The sequence below is a fragment of the Hipposideros armiger genome, unplaced genomic scaffold (genome assembly GCF_001890085.2).
Source record: "Hipposideros armiger isolate ML-2016 unplaced genomic scaffold, ASM189008v1 scaffold_75, whole genome shotgun sequence".
NCBI lineage: Eukaryota > Metazoa > Chordata > Mammalia > Chiroptera > Hipposideridae > Hipposideros > Hipposideros armiger.
Window position 1 is genome coordinate 2,224,192 of NW_017731425.1, and position 17,369 is coordinate 2,241,560.

General features: G+C 45.7%; 1 protein-coding gene across 2 annotated transcripts in view; it reads right to left on the bottom strand.

Moving 5' to 3' along the window:
• The window catches only part of NF2 (NF2, moesin-ezrin-radixin like (MERLIN) tumor suppressor), an 81,454-nt gene that overhangs the window by 16,842 nt on the left and 47,243 nt on the right, over nt 1-17,369 (bottom strand). For both annotated transcript variants that reach the window (XM_019643157.1, XM_019643158.1), the window contains exons 6-13: nt 16,552-16,634; nt 14,577-14,652; nt 11,818-11,952; nt 8,783-8,857; nt 6,542-6,655; nt 3,825-3,947; nt 2,852-3,069; nt 882-987 (exon numbers count right to left, since the gene is read on the bottom strand). In XM_019643157.1, the coding sequence (XP_019498702.1) occupies nt 882-987; nt 2,852-3,069; nt 3,825-3,947; nt 6,542-6,655; nt 8,783-8,857; nt 11,818-11,952; nt 14,577-14,652; nt 16,552-16,634 (930 nt within the window). The remainder of the gene's footprint in view (nt 1-881; nt 988-2,851; nt 3,070-3,824; nt 3,948-6,541; nt 6,656-8,782; nt 8,858-11,817; nt 11,953-14,576; nt 14,653-16,551; nt 16,635-17,369) is intronic.

Consider the following 17,369-nt stretch of genomic DNA (forward strand, 5'->3'; position numbering starts at 1 on the left):
TATTTGTTGTTAGAGCAGTGTGTAAAGTTTGATCCAACGTGTGTTTTAAAAACACACACATCCCGCGTATCGCCCAGGTGAGCCCTCAGGAGACTCCAGTCCCAGCTGCCATCTGCCAGCAGCCGCCTCAGAGACCCCAAGGAAGGACCATCAATCAGCCCAGTCAACCCACTGAGCCATGAGAGAGATGGTTGTTTGAGCTACGTGGCTGGCTTCGGGTGGCTTGCTGCATGGTGATAGATAACCAGACCAGGTGACAATAGCAAAATGCTTATATTTCCCTCTATCTCCAACCCTGGGCACCTGCCTCTCTGCCACATGCATGTCTGTGTGTGTGACTGTGCAGTGCCTACATTTGTGCAGTGCCTACATTTGTGTACACTTTCCCAGAATACCCTATCGTCTCTTCCCAACCTGGCTGGTTCCTACTCACCCTTCAAGAGTCAGCCAAGCGCCATCCTGAGCTTCTCCTGCCCCTCCAGGCTGGGCTAAGTTCTTCTCTATGCACCTGTGCACCCAGTCTGTATGCAGACTTTATTCATTTTGCCTCCAAATTGAGTTTGGAAGCTGGTTCTTGCACGGCAGTAGCTCACAAGAGGTCTACAGAGTATCCCTGCCTAGAGCTACGATTATGGTATATGATATTAATATATATTGGTAGTTGAAGATTATATTCAGCTTGGCACTCAGAGGTTAGAGATCAAGTTCTCTTGCCTGTTATCTAGGCAACCAGAGAGGTGACTGACTCGTCCAAGGCCAAGCAGCAGGCCAAGTGTTCTACCCAGTCCCTAACTGCAGGCTCTCTGCCTCACTCATCCTGCCATGTGTTTGCTTTAACAGTCACCCTGAAGGCACTGCCAGGCTGGGGAGGAAGGGCTCACCGGGTATGTGGGCTTGGTGGTGATTTCCAGGAGCTTTTGCTTGGCTCTTCGCTCTGCCTCGCGAGCTTCCTGCAGGTCCTGCTTCAGCTGATCAGCCTCCTTGGCCCTGCACAGAAAGGAGCAGCCATCAGCTCCACAGAAGATGACAGGTGGAGGAAAGAGACCCCTCCTCCCCCTTACCCTCCTGGAGAGGAAGGACTTGGGTGAATCCTGAGGATGGCACCAGATCAGGCAAACAAGGACACTGAAGTGTGGTGGAGGGTGTGTGTGTGTGTGGGGGGGGTGGACATTTATATGAAATCAGAACTCCAAATCAGAAATCCAAAGCAAGGACAACATTCCCAGGTATTGCTCACTTCAACTGGTAAATGTAAACTGGAAGAGCAGGAAGCTGGTGACAAGAGTCAAGTAGAAACCTTAACAATTGGTGGAGGGGGAGGGGAGTTGGAGGAGGGCCCACAGGCTTTCTCTGCTTCATTTCTGGGTGAGAGTGGGACAGGCAAAGGAAGAGTCCAGTGGAATAAAGGTCTTATATTGGGGCCGGCCGAGTGGTGTGTTGGTTAAGAGTTGGCTTGGGAGCGCCAGCTCTGAGCAGTAGGGCCCCGGTTCAGATCCCACATGAGGGCCAGTGACGCTGCGCCCTCTACAGCTAAGATGGTGAACAACAGCTCGGCCTGGAGCTGGGCTGTCGTGAGTTGCAGGCGATGGTGTAGGCTGCAGTGGGGCTGCAGTGGGCTGCCATAAAGCTACCGTGAGTGGCTGGCAGCCTACGTGAGCTGCCGTGAGCCACCGTCCAATGGCCGGCAAGCGACTGCCTCACCCGGGAAGAGCACAATGATAATACCAACATGGGCCAGTGAAGCGGTGTCCTCCACAACTAGACTGAAGAACAAAAGGACAGCAACTTGACTGTTCCCCTTCCCCGATTCCCCAATAAAATCTTTAAAAATAAAAATAATAATAATAAAATAAAGAAGGACTTTTTTTTTTTTAAGGTCTTATATTGGACCACAAAGGGCAGGAAGTGATGATTTTTCACAGGCCCAAAGTAAAACAACTACAGGCGAGGGCCAACCTCCTTGGACGCCATCACTGGGGGCCTCGTGCCTTGGTGCAGGTTCTTGTCCTGTAGGACACAGGACCCAACCCCACAGGCCTCACTCAAGGGGGAAGTGACCTGAACACAAAAAGAAAGTGGCCTGGGAAAGGGCAGGAAACAAGGAACCATATTCGCATAATGACATGCAAAAAGCAGAGAGGACAACTGAGTGAATGCTCCTTGGTAGTGAAAAGCCAGATTCAAGTGTTCTAAATCTAGAATCAAATGCTGTGGGGAATGTGTTTTTCGGAAGGCTGCTGGACCAGAACAATCCAGAGCCCAGAATAGTCTTTGAAAAGTACAGACGACAGTTCCATCCTTCAACCTGGTCGTGAGCCTGGGCATCCTGGACAGAGAAGATCCTAGCGCTCCCCTCCCATCTGCCTCAGGAGCCTTAGCACCAAGGAAGGGCCGCAGGGATGTAGTGCCTAGCTGCTATGTTAAATAGCTGCTGTCGCTCCACGTTCCCCCTAAATAAAAAGGGAAAAGAACCCCATTTTTTAAGTGTAAGAAGAGCCTCCTTACATCTCCTCAGCTACAAGCAGTCTGTGGACATGCTCAATGGTTTCCTGCAAACACAGCTATCAGAGGGACAGGGGTTTATTACAACGGCAAAAGCATGACCAGAGGTCAACTCAACAAAAGAACTGTGTTCCTGTGTCCCTTCCACTAGCTCCAGCTACAAAACTGATTAAGCACCAGCCCCCACCAACCTGCCAAAAAGAGGAGCCTTTCTTTCCCCTGCCCCAGAGATGGAGAAGCAGCTTGAGGACAGCTGCAGTCAGGCTCCACCTCGGGGCAGGATTAGGACTGAGCAGCCCCTCGCCCTGGTCCCAGTGCCCAGGAGCGCCTGCCCGCCCCCACCTCTGACCTCCTCTCTGACTCCTCAGCCATCTTCAGTGCCAGCACCTCAGCCTCTAGCACCTTCTGCTCCATCAGGCGTTTCTCTTCCTCAGTCCGAATGGCCGTGGCCTTGATGCGCTGCATTTCCTGTTCGGCCTCTGCAGCCTTCTGTGCCAGGAGTTTGGCCTCCTCCTCGGTGATCTGGGCTTTTTCTGCCAATAGGTCAGCTGTCTCCTCAGACCTCATCTGGAGAGAAGAGCATCATCCGCTAGAGCGGGGATCACGTGCCTGCTATCCCACCAGACCTGACCTCAGACACTCAGATCAGCAAGAACCAGTCTCGGATTCCGTAGGGCCCTGGCACTGAGTGTCCCCTCAGATGACACTCTAGCAACAGATGACAAGCCACACCCCTCCACTTGTCAGAAGGGCCCTTCAGGTTCTATCCATAGGGCGCCAGAAGAAAGCACCTTTTCAGAGTACCCATTTGAACAAAGGCTTATGCTTTATGAGGGAGAAAAACAACTTAATTCTGTTCTTCTTTCCCTTTAAATCAGTGGTTCCAAACCAGTGGAGACTCTGCCACCTGGGGGACATGTAACGATGTCTGGAGACCTTTTTGATTGTCACAAATGGGGGGGGGGTGAGGTAATGCTACTGGCATCTAGTAGATAGAGGCCAGGAACATTGCTAAACATCCTTCAATGACAGGGCAGCTCTCACCACAAAGGACAATCGGGACCCAATGTCAGTAGTGCTAAGGCTGAGAGGCCCTGCTTTAAAGGCAACCCACAGTGAAAGTTGAGTTTGGCTGCACAGAGCTCAACTTAAATCTGCTTCTGCCAGCACAGGTGGAAAGAAAAGGCAATGGTGTATTATTTTTTTTTAAGCTGAAATGTCAAAGCAAATGTCACTAATTTGTGATCCCCGGGGGGTCTAATTCCAGCAAACCAAGCAAGTCCCCGTGTAGCCTCCTGGGACCCAGACCCCTTGGGAATTACCAGTGCTTCGTTGGCCATCGTCGCTTCTTCCTTCATCTGCAGCAGTCTCCTCTCCAACTCGTCCCTCGTGCGTTCAGCCTCCTCCCTCATCTGCTTCTCTCGAGCGAGGCGCTGCCGCTCCATCTGGGGAGTGGGGGATGAGAGCGGTCACTGAGTCACGAGGCTCATGACCTGTGGTGCCACAGGGATCTGAGAACACCCAGTGTCCAGAGTATCCCCTTTGGGGACATTTTTCTTCTGGTAGCCAGTGTCATTCTTGTCGCCCACCACCCTCTGTGCTTCTAAGCCAGCTGCAGAGTTGAAAGCTGTGTTAATTGAAACACATCTGGTGGTGAATGAACAAATAAACCAGGCACAAAAAACCAAGCTTGGTCTCCACCTGGATCGAAGGAAGCATTCTTACACACTGTGTGCTGATACAGCCACCTTGCTAAAATCCCTTTTTGCTGGGAGAACTCACATGGCTCTGCCCTATGGCTGACAGGACACAATGCAGGTTCCTTCTCCCTGAGAGGGGCCCCCAGGAACAGCTTTCTCATCTGGTTGGATGAGCCACCTCGCCATTTCTAATCTACACGTACCCCTCTCACACCACTTCTAATTTCATCAACAATAGCTCCACTCTTGCCGCTGACCCGCAGAGAAGATAGAATCATTCTGTGTGATGCATCAGTAGCACACACATTGTATTGCACAGGGGGAAGCGGCAGCAGCCACACCACAGACTCTCACAGCCTCACGCAGGGGCGACTCCTGAGCCAGGCCTGTGGCAGGAGGGAGCCAGGCAGGGAGCAGAGCCCCCCATTCTTAAGGCACCAGTACAAAACCGCCACCACCTCCCTTGCCTTCTGGATCACTGTATTAATCGGGCCACATGCTGAGCTTAATAAGGCAAACAAGCACAGGAGAAGAGTCACTGTCTGTGATCCTACAGTCCTCACTGCATTCAGAAAGGAGAAGCCAGAAGTGACCACTGCACTATTTTCTTCCTTAAATAATTAAAGCACATTTAATTACTTCTTGCTTCAATCTTCTCCCAAACACAAGATTTCTAAGACTGCTGCTTTTTCCAAATACGAAGCCAAAAAAAAAAAAAAAAGCATTGGCCTTCGAAGGAATAATGCAAAGACAAGCAATAAGATACTATAAATTCTTCTCCAATTTTCCTCTTGCAGGTCAATGAAAAGCTTGGCCAATTTGTTCTCTAATTTCCATCGTATTACGATTTCCATTAGGTAGATAACTGTATTTCCATTATTCTCCACTTGAAAAAAGCGCAGGCCATCCCCATCCATTCCCAGCACTGCACTTTCCCTGAGACCTCCACCTCCATAATAAGGGACCTCCTGTTTGCAAAGCAGTTTTAAGCTACAAAGATTTTCAGGCTCAATATGTCCTTTGATCTGAGACAGAGAAGAGGTATCAATAGCGCCACGTGACAGATGACTAAACAGGTCTAGAAGGTAAGTCATTTACTAACATCCCATACTAAGTTTCACATCTGGCTCCAAGGTCAGTGTCTGTACAGGGGACATAGAGTCCCTGACCTGTGGTTGCCAGGTGCCAGGAGTGTGCCTCTACTGTTCTACAGGCAGTGAAGGTCTACAGGCAGTGAAGGTCTACAGGCAGTGAAGGTCTGGGGTGTGTTCATGCCATTCTCTGCCACAGCGCAGAGGCCTACACTCAATTTGTCATGTTCAGATCTCTCACTTCTAAGCTTTGCTCTGCTGAAAAAAGGTCAGAGGGGGGCTCCTCTGAAAGTTGCCCCAATGACCCTGTGCTGGCTCAGGAGCAGTTCTTTGGGCAACAAAACCCATTCTACCATCCTCAAAACATCCCTAAGAGCACATCTATGGCCTTCCGTTTCAGAAAGCAAAAAGATGGAGAGCTGAAGACACACTGGATCAAACTGGGCATTTCACTCTGACTGTCAAGGCTGGGAGCCTGTCTTGCCAGAGTCCTCAAATCAGAGAGAGCTGCACGCAGACTAATTATTAGACCTCTGAGCTTGCAAGGCCTGAGGGCAGCCGACTGCAGCTGCTGCTACTCTATCTAATAGTTCGTCCAAAACCACAATTAATATTCTCAGCAGCGAGGCTCAGATTAGTTGAGTAGATTTCGGTGAGTCAAAAAGATCTATGAGGAGAAAACAATGATGTAGATCATCCAGTCTGCTGATGGGCGCTCCCGGCATCCCCCGTGGCAGGCGATGGGCCGCCTAGGCTGATCTACAGCGAGGAAGTGCAGCCGGAGTCTAATTAGCATTCCAGCAGCAGGCACGGAAATGCTGCCGTGCATTTCATCACCATCTAATTAGAAAAGGAGACGTCCAGGAAAAGGAGACAGGCAGGCAAAAAGAAGGAAGGCTTAGCTAGGCTGGACGAGAGATGGACGGACGAATGGATGGATGGACAAATGGATGGATGGATGGATGGATGGATGGATGGATGGATGGATACGTGCAGACTATCTGTTCCCACTTTACTTACATCACTTAAGTGGAGAAATAACTAAAGATGTTTCTTTTAGATAGCTATTAGAGTTTATTACTCATTTCCAGAGCTGATACCCCACCAGCTGGGCATCAGCCAAGGAAGAACCAAAAGGGGTAAAATAAGAGTAGGCATGTCCGTGACCAAATGACTCCAGTCAGCCCACCACCACTCCTTATCTCCCAGGCCAAGGTCACCAAGCAGTCCAAACCCGGTCTTGCTCACCTGCTTTCTAGCTTTCTCCTCTCTGGCCTGGGCTTTCATCTGCTGAACTTCCAAAGAATCGGCCTTCCTTCTCCTCATGAAAAGATCATGGTTCCCAATACAGAGCTGAAGAATCTGTGGCCATGGAAGTAGGGAAAATGTTAAACCCACAAATGTACTTTGCTGCCTACAGCTCACCGGGGCTACACCATCTTAGTCTGAGGGCTCTGTGGGCAGCAGAAAGCCTGAAGAGGAAAGGGTAGCATGAAACACCAAAGCCCTACTTACTAATGTACTCTAGGGCTCTCAGCTCTGCAGACAGCAAAATAAAGGTGCCTCAGATATGCCAGGGTGCAAAAATTACAAGTGAAGAGAGGAATAGAAGACACTTTGGCATATCTTCTGGATGCACTTCACTCTGCTAAGTCAAGATACAGCTCTATAGATCATGTAGGAAAGGAACATTCACTCAATAGGCTGGGCTGTGACAACAGGTTATTCATGTGGAAAAAAATAAGTTGGATCCCTCCCTTACACCACATGCAAAAATCAACTCCAGAATTATTAAAAATTAAAATGCAAAGACCATGCCTTTGAAACTTTATTTAAAACAGAGGAAAAATAAGTCACAAACTGGAAGAAGATATAACCAATAAAGAAAACAACCCAAGAGAGGGCCAGCCGAGTGGCTCAGTTGGTTAAGAGCTCGCTCAAGATTTTGAGCTCTGAGCAACATCAGTTTGATGCCCAGCCTGAGCTGAGCTGCCGCTAAGCTGCCAATAGGTAACAGGATGGCTCAGCTTAAAAAAGAACCAAAAAACAAAAACAAAAAAACAACCCAAGAGAAAAATGGCCAAAAGACACTGAACAAGTATTTGATAGAAGAGACAAAAATATTGGCCAATAAATATACAAAAAGATGTTCAACCTCATTAGTAAATATAAAGATGCAAATTAATATGACACCAAGATACCACTGTATATGCACAAGATTGGAAAAAATTTTAAAGATTGATAATACAATTGCTGAGGATATAAAAGCAAAAAAGAAGTCTCACCCACTGCTGTTAGATTTGTAAATTAATTCATCTTCTTTGGAAAAGAAAATGGCATGATCTTGAATGTGGACATACACTACAGCCCTGCAGCACGTTTAGGGCTATATGTACATATTCCCTAGACCCTGGAGAAAATATTGCTCATATGCACCAGGAAGCAGGTACGAGAATGTTCATAACAATCTTGTTAAAATGGGACAGAAGTGGAAAACACTTAACTGTTCATTAATAGCAGAATGAAAAATATACACATGTGCACGCGCATGCACACACACTCATATAATGAAATAGTATACAGCAGTGAAAATGAAGGGATCATAACTTCAAGCATCAACATAGATAAATCGCAAAAAATAATGTGTAGGGCCAGCACGTGGCGCAATGGTTAAGAGCTGGTTTGGGACGCCAGAGGGCCCTGGTTCGGATCCCACATATGAGGGCCAGTGACACTGCCCTCTACAGCTAACATGCTGAACAACAGCTCAACCTGGAGCTGGGTTGCCATGAGTCGCCGGCGACAGCGTAGGCTGCAGCCCCTGCTGCAGTGGGTTGCCATGGGCTACCGTGTGTAGCCAGCATCCAGCATGAGCGGCCAGCAGCCGCAGTGAGCGGCCGTCCAGAAGCCGGCGACTGATCTGCCTCGCCCGGGAAGAGCGCAATGATGGTGCCAACTTGGGCCAGTGAAGCAACACCCTCCACAACTAGACTGAAGAACAAAACGACAGCAACTTGTCTGTTCCCTTCCCCCCCAATTCCCCAATAAAAATCTTAAAAAAAAAAAAAGCAAGGGGATAATGAACATATAGCTCAGAATGATGATCACCCTTGAGGAGAAAAGAGTGGGGGACTCGCTAATATGAGGGGTTTCAACAGTATTGGGGGTGTGTTATTTCTTAAAGCTAGGCAGTGGGTATACAGCTATTTATTTTTGTTGTCCTTTATACCTTATATATACTTATCCTTTTATATTTATGAAGTACTTCAATAAAAGTAATTTTTAAAAATTCTTCATCATAAAATTTAGGTTTAACTCTTCAGGTTAATCTAAAGAGAGGAGTCTTTCAAGGCCTATCAGAAAAGCATGTACCAAGTGAACTATATTCTACACCTCACAAGACGTCACTCTGATACTCTTTTAAAAAAGGCATTTGATTTCTCACAAAAACTACAGTTATCAGTAATAAAAACCAAGATCTCAACTTACCAGCTTGTTAACACGAAGCTTTGACGAGTTAAACTTAAAGACATCAATTTTCTTATCCAACGGTTTAATAGTAAACTGAAAGAGAGAAGGAGAGAATGGTTTCAGTCTGACAGCCTAGAATGTTTAACACCAATTGGGACATTCCACAAAAGCAGCCACCACACTGGCAAAGACCCAGCACGAGGCTGTGTCTTCTCCTGGCTTCCTGGTGCCCAGGCACTAAACCGCGGTGAATTATAAGCATCTGAGGGCACCACGTCTAGGGCTGTGGAAGTTCAGGATCCTGGGAGGTATGCTCTCGGCACCATCTTAGGCATCATCTAAACCTGAGATATGAACCCTTGACGGGCCCTGACTCTAGGAGGCTTACAACCTAGCTGGGACTAGACCAGCAACAGTCAGTTACTCAAGAAATTATATCAAATATTAGTGCCTCATTGGATGGCACAAATCACATATGTCCTAGGGGGTTCAGAGTAGATCTACCATAAGTAGGAGGGGACATACGCTGGTCTTAGATGAAGAATATGACAGAAAAGCTAAAAGGTAGGATAGAAGGACATTCTAGATAGGGCAAGCAATAGAAATAAAGCATAGATGGGGAAATGAGCACTGTGTGTGTGTGTGTGTGTGTGTTTGCCATTATTAGCTCTTTGATAACTAAGATGATACCAGGGGCTTAGACAGAGAGGAAGGCAGGGGTGGTGAGGTGGGTTGAGGGTAGACAGTCAGAAGGGTTTAGATTTGATGTGACAGCATACAGCGAGTCACTCCAGGTTTCTGAACATGGGGATTATTAAATGAAAGCTGAAGGAATACAATAAAGTGTGAAGATGAATGGACTATAGTGGAAGAGGAAAACATAGTTCCTGAAATCAACGGGGTGAGAAAGATGAATGATAAAAATATGGTGGTAGCTTAGTGTGAGAACCCAGGGCCAGACCACTAGGCAGGACAGCGCATATAAAGAACAAATGGCAACTGCTGTTCTCAACCATTCCTGATGAGACCAGACAGATCCTACATTTCAAAGATGCACTTAAAAAACGGCTATTCATTCCCAGGAAAGACTTACTAAGCAGATAAATATAATACATTTGGAAGATATACTCTTGGGTATTTCTTCCTCATGTTATATTGTCCAACAAGGGGTGGTAGCACAATGAGAACAGAAAAGGATCCTTTGTTTAGCTTTTGGTCAAGTTAACTTAGAAGTGGCGTGGCTTGTGTAGGCTGCTATTTGTGAATTTCGTGAGCTTATTTTTGGCCCTGCTGTCAAATCCCAGAGCTGTCAGCGGGAAACCACAAGTAATGGGGAAACCGCAGGCTCTGCGCCATGCCAGGGTGCACTCAAAGAATCAATGGATCACTCAAAATAAACCAACATTTCTGTTTTGACAGCATGGCTGTCATACTTAACTGCTAAGACTACTTCCTATTATGTCAAACCAGCCTGGAGTCTTCTTACTGTGCGAGTTATTGACATGATGGAACATGATGGTGTCTTGCCCCTGGAGAGGGTATATTAGACTTTAGTGTGTCAGGCTATTCTAGGGGAGACTTTAATCCTTAGGTCTGCGAAGAACGAGTGTTTTGGGAGCCTTTAGCACACAAATTTGTGGATGTGCAGTAAACAGACTTTATAAAATTAGAGATGAAAAACGACCATACCATGGCACACCTACTGCTTTAAGTCATGCGGAGCTTTCAATTTAAGTACTTTAAAAAATAAATACCCAAATGCTCGTCTCCTGGGCTACTTACAAAACTTTGAAAGCCAGAATGTTTTGAGTTAAGAAGCTCAATCTGTTTCATCAAGCACAGCTGCGTAGATCTCAACCATGTATTAGAAATGAGGGACCTGGTGTTTCCTTTCCCGAGTTGTTACAAGGAAAGAGAAAACAGGAAGTCTACTCAGGGGTTGGGGCTCTGCAGGCAGTAACAGGAGCCGCCACTGCACTCAGCGTCCTGGCTGTGCAGGCCCGGGACGCCACTAGGCACTGTCTGGGCCTGCTCTCCTCGGCCTGGTGCCCTGTGCTCTCGGGGCTTACCCTCTGTGCTCCCAGAAAAGCAGGGGATGTGGCTTCAGCGAACCTGGAACTCAGCCCCTGCTATTCCACTCACCAGACACACGTCACTTGATCCCTCTACATCTCTGCTCCCTGATGTGACACAGACAACCAAAACACGGCCCCTACTCTTCCAGCAGTGTTCTTGTGGGGACTGAATCAGAAGAGTAAGGGTGAAAGCACTTGTAAGCAGAAGAGCACTATATCACCATCACCTTTGTGGTCAGTCCCTCACACCGCAGTTACGCACCTCAGCAGCCCAATCGTTACCTGACTATAACTTCCTTGAGGTCTGACACAGGATTTTCTACATGTGTGTTTCCCCTACAAAACCCAACACAAAGCAGATGCTCAATAATCCCTTTAAAATTAACCAAGAATGAATGAGTGAATGAACAAACGAATATAGGATTACAGTGTTTGGGGAAAGGTCACCATCCTATTTAGAAATATTTGTATTCTAACTTAGAGTGTTCATCTGTTATTTAAACTTATTCTCAAATTCTTATAAGCAGGTTAGCCTGATATCATTATTTATATCATTGCTGATATCATACACCCACACATACACACCACATGTATCAAGCATTGGACACAGACAGAGGATTTAACACATACCACACTTAAAATACAAAGAGAATTTCTCATCAGCAATAGAAAGCCAAGTAATAAAAAAAGTTACTTTTTGGTTTATTTACTGTTCTTTGAGGTTTAGTCCTGATAGGTTTAGCTCCCCAGCCTCTTTTTACTCAGTGTGGAAGGGTTAGTGATGCTATTTGAAAATACAATGCCAATTCTGTTCTATAAATACTATAAAAATCAACAACTGGAAACCCGAAGCCTGGGAATGAAAAGATTTTCCTGGCAACAGGAGAAGTCTGGCTGGGGATGCTACAGTGAGGAGGAGAGATGCGGAAAGGCCTTCTGCTGGGCCACTGGTGCACCTGCAGTACAGACACGTCCTACCTCCTTGTCACTGTACGAGATGTTTCGGATTTCATTCCACGGGAAGGAGATCTTGGGGGTCAGCCTGTTCTCAGGGTCATAGATGTGAAGCCCCAGAGCATCCACTCCAAGCAGCAGCTCTGTGCCCTTTTTATTCTGTAGATTCGACAAAGAACAGCCACTGTCAGCTCCAGCTGAGTCTTGAGATTTTATTCAACTTCCCAAAAGACCTGGCACACACTGTTACATATGACAAGTTTCAACAGGGCCCAACAGAAGTCACAACTGTCTTGTAGCCCAGGGGGCCTCCAGCTTCCTGAATTCAGGCAGGCAGAGGCAAAACTATCGTTCTTGTGACTCGCCTGTCCCTAGAGGGACCACGAAAAGCTCCTGTCACTGGCTCGATGTCTAAAGTGGCAGCTATCTGAGCATTGTTAACCTCTAACTAAATAATCAGGTTATAATAGATGTAAAATAAAAATCTGTAGGATGAATCATTTCTTATATTAAAAGATTCTTGGACTACCTGAGAGAAAATTCTAAGTGCTAGGATCAGATGGTCTTATCCCATGTTAAAACGTACTCTTAGGGCCGGCTGAGTGGCTCAGTTGGTTAAGAGCTCGCTCAAGAGTTTGAGATCTGAGCAACAGCGGTTCGAGTTACAGCCTGAGCTGAGCAGCCGCTGAGCTACCAACAGGTGACAGGGTGGCTCAGCTAAAAAAAAAAAAACCCCAAAAAAACCGTAGTCTTAATGTGATAAATCAAGTATAGTAAAATGTTAACTATAGCATCTAGGCAGTGGGTAGATATGGGTATTCACTATAAAAGTCTTTCAAAAATTCCTTGAAATTTTTTATAATAAAATGTTGGAAAAATATGTCAAAATGAGTTATATATTATACCTCAATAAAGCTGTTTAAAAATTTGATTGACTGTACATATGCTATACCTCTGATGGCGGTTCTCGTCAGCAGTCAGACAGCCAGAGTACAAACACCCTGGGGCCCCACGTCACTGACCCAGCTATGGACCTGGAGGCCACATCCTCATGCTGCAGGCCCATCCACCTGCACTGTGGTCTGGCCTTTGTATGACGGTAGAAGAAAGCCCTCTGCACCTGACCCCTTGCTGACAACAAAGAGATTGAACCTAGACTCAAGGGCAGGAAAACAGATTTGCAAACAGAAGGCACTTGGACTGTGATGAGAAGTACCAACCTAACAGCAGGTGTCAGATGGAGAAGTGAGTGCTCCAAGATAAATTGTTTTTCTCCTTCTAACACCCTGATGTCAGGTGTTATGACCAAACCATGAGAGATTCTTCACCTCATCTGCAAAGCTCTTAAAACTATGACTGTGTTAACACAAGTGAGGCTTTGTACTTTTAAAATCTATGCTACATTTTGGAAAACGAGATATTTCATTATGTTTCTGACTAATTAATTTAACTTTAAAAAAAAGGATTCTACCCTCTGCCTCCTGTCATTATGACTCCAACATTTCAGAGCGAGAGAGAGTGACAAGGACTCAAGAAGCTGTTTGTAAATTGTTTTAAGCACATGCCCATATCTTCCTTAGTTGATGGTAAAATTTCAGGAACTTTAACACAAAAGACACTAAAATATCCATTAGCTTTTTCTATTTGTCTAGCGTAATACAAGAAACACACATGAAACACTATCTGACTGCTACAGAAATATTCCCTAACAAGAAACTGTTTTTTAAGAATTGTAAAACACTAGTTTTCTAGCATCTAGGGGGTGGGCATATGAGGCAAGAGGACTTATGTTGACAAAACCACAGAAATGTGTTAAAGTAGTCTGACTTTAAAGGAACAAAACAATTAGCAAACACAAATTAATACAAATTTAGAAAATAACCTTCTGCATTATTATAGAAAATCTTTTAGGCACTTTTTTACTATATGAAATAATATAACTTTTCAGTGTGTCTTATTTTAAGCAAAGTAATCCTTTAAAAAAAATCTGTATTTAGAAAACAAATCAGGTAGATACCTACTCTAGAATATTTAAAATGTGTTTCAATTTACCCAAATTTAATATAAAATTTATAGGAATCCAAAAAAGGAAAGCAAACTATAGTGTGATTATAAAGGTGGACTGCTGTGGACGGTTGTTTTAATGTCTACTCAGTTATAGTTTTGAGCCAGCCATGAAACACTTTAGCAAATTCACATAAACTCCTTTGGAAGGAGCTGCCTACACGCTGCATCCAGCAGGGGACCTTTGGGAGAAAGACTGGAAAGGCCAGACCTCTGCTGAAAACAAACGCCTATCTGATGCCGAAGCAATGGGTTCCCAGAGGACAATGGACTAATGATGGTCTGAATAGAAAACCAATTAGCCTGCTAGTGAGAACAAGAGTCGCCACCCAAACAAATTAGTAATCTATAAAAGCAGTTTTACTCTCCCTGTGCCCCGGCGGGGGGTGGGTGGTGGGTGGGAGGGGAATACTTACAGGTGCCCCCTGAAGATCTCACAGAGCCAGAAATAATCAAATGTTACACTGGCAGCATTCAAACAGGTTTCTGCCGAGCGCAGGACCAGCGCGCCAAGTCCCCCCAAGGCTCAAGTGACACTTAATTACCTAGGATCTAATTGAAGTCCAAAAATAGACAATGAGGCTATAAGACCCTCTCTTCACTACTGAACCATTAAAGAGTCTACCACCCTAGAACAAGGAAGTAACCCATTTTAGCAGACTGTCCCAGGTTTGATCTCTGTTTATACACTCCCAGAACTCAGACAGGCTTCCACACACCCGGATTGCAAAGTAGTTCACGCCATACATCTCCAGGTCCTGCGCTATCTTCAGATATTCCATTTCAGCTTCGTCTCTGTGAGGAGAATGAAAGACACTGTTACCGGAGCTAAGTGAGAAAACCGAAGGGTGGTGCATGCCAAGCTGAGCAGTCAAACCTGCCAGAAGACGCAAGCCAGAGCAGATACCAGTGAAGCTCTTCCTAGCCCTGAGTCTATTACACATGATGAGGTCAAGCAGAATTTCCCATCCCCACAAAAATAAGAGAACAAATTCATTACAGCATCTCTTGGCTTCAATTTCACGCTTTGCCCTTGATAAATAGTGACAATCATTTCAAGTAATTCAAGAAAAGCATGTGATATGTTATCTTCTCCCCTCAAATGGATTTGAATGTTCAAATTTAAGTTGTTGCTTTATCTAATTGTGTACCTTCCTCACCTAGAAGGTTTTTAGGAGTGAAACAACTCTTTCTGCAGAGCTACCTTCTACTCTCGCTCTCAAATGAATTTTATTATTGGGCCAGCTGAGTGGCGCGATGGTTAGGAGCTGGCTTGGGACGCCAGAGGGCTCCGGTTCGGATCCCACATGTGAGGTCCAATGACGCTGCCCTCTGCAGCTAAGATGGTGAACAACAGCTCAACCTGGAGCTGGGCAGCTGTGAGTCGCCGGTGACGGCGGAGGCTGCAGCCCCTGTGGCAGTGGGTTGCCATGGGCTACCGTATGTAGCCAGCAGCCAGTGTGAGCGGCCAGCAGCCACAGTGAGCGGCCGTCCAGAAGCCGGCAACCGATCTGCCTCACCCGGGAAGAGTGCAATGATGGTGCCAACTTGGGCCGGTGGGGCAACGTCCTCCACAACTAGACTGAAGAACAAAAGGACAGCAACTTGTCTGTTCCCCTTCCCCCGATTCCCCAGCACTGTTCCCATCCCCAATAAAAAAAAAATGAATTTTATTTTTTTAAAAGATTTTATTGGGGAATTGGGGGAGGGGAACAACACTTGTTTTTATCAATGTAATTTTTGTAATCTTAAAGGTAAAAAATTGTATCTTAAATATTAATTAGCATTTCTCTGATCATCTCATTAGTCTTTTAAAATTTTTCACTCTTCTTCAAATCAACTTCCTGTCACATTCTTTTTTTTTTAACTTTTCAAAAAGTATAACATCCATACCGAAAAGTAGACAGGTCATGAACATACCGTTTGATGAATAATCACAAAGTGAAAACACCATGTAATACCAGGTGACAAGTTAGCACACGACCTCCCCATTGCTCCCCGTCTATCCTTCCCAAAAGGAACCTCTCTCCTGATTTCTAACTCCCTGGATTAGCGGTGCCTGTTTTAAACTTTATAGAAACGCAGTCAGACAGTTTCTATTTTTTGTGTCTCACTTCTTTTACTCAGCATCATATTATGAGATTTGGGTTTTTATCAGTGGAGAGAATGGAGGATGGAGACACTCTCATACACTGTCGATGGGCACGTAAACAGGTACAACCCTTACGGAGGGCAATTTGGTGGCATCTGTCAAAATGCAAAATGCTCACATCCTTTGACGCAGCAATTCTTCTAAAGAATCTATGGGCAAAACTACTCATGCAATTATATAACAATATAAGATTGTATATACCGCAGCACATTTTGTAAAAGTGAAAAACCTATAGCCATTCCAAATGCCATCAGTAGAGATGGATGCAAAAGCTATGGGATATCCACACAATTCTTAAAATGCAACTAAATTACCAATGACTACAGTAGGGTCTGTACATCCTGACAGCCAGTAAGTACCCATGCCCACTTTATACCACTTGAAAAAGGACACGCAAAACTGAAGACTACCAGCAATACTCCCAGCTCTCTCTTTTCTTTTATATACCCACTTGGTTCAACAAGCATGTCCCAGTTTTACAGTTCTCAAAAAAAAAAAAAAAGCCCATAAAGAAATAGAAACTAAAAATGAAACAGCCTCACCTGGCTCGGCCTCGGTGCTCTGCGTACCAGGCTGTAATCCTCTCCTCCCACATTTCTGGAGTCATTTGATACAGATTTATTACCTATCAAAAAATAGAGCAAAATAAAAAACCCACACACAAGGAAAGTTTGGGTATTGTTTGCCATTTTACAATTGTGCATGATTTTTATAAAACAGCACAGCTATTTGCAAAAAGCCGCACACAGGGAGCCAGTCACAGGCTGGGGTGGGCATGTAAACAAACAGCATTCAGTGTGAGTCACAACTGGGAAAGCTGCACCATCACTCAGGCCTAGGGGCACCCCTCGCTGGGCAGCAGCACCTCTTTCCTGGGCTGTACAACCCAGAGGGAGGACCTCGGCCAGAGCAGTGCTCACTAATCGAGGGCCAGCCCTGCAGGCCGGGCTGTGTGTGCTGCTGCCTTTGCCTGCACAGAAGCCATCAAAGGAGCAGACAAAGCCAGGAAAGGTGAGGCGCAGGCCTTTATTACACATGATGGATGAGTGGAGCTATAAAATCAGAAGCAGCAAAAAGGAGGGAAGGCTCACTTCTGTGGCTAATGAGCAAGATGAACAACACCAAGGATTAAAAACTACAATGCCCAACCCCAACTCATCTCCTCTATCCACCGAAGCAGATGCTAATAGCTCCACTCCCCGGGCTGAACACATGCTGCTCCACATGCCTTCCTGGGAATCAATGATGCTCACCCACCTTTAAAGAAAGGACCATGTGCAGGCCACGCTGGTCCTGGCAACCCCAAACTGATTCCATGAACCTTTGCTTTTTAATATTTTTAACAGAGATTTCACACTCT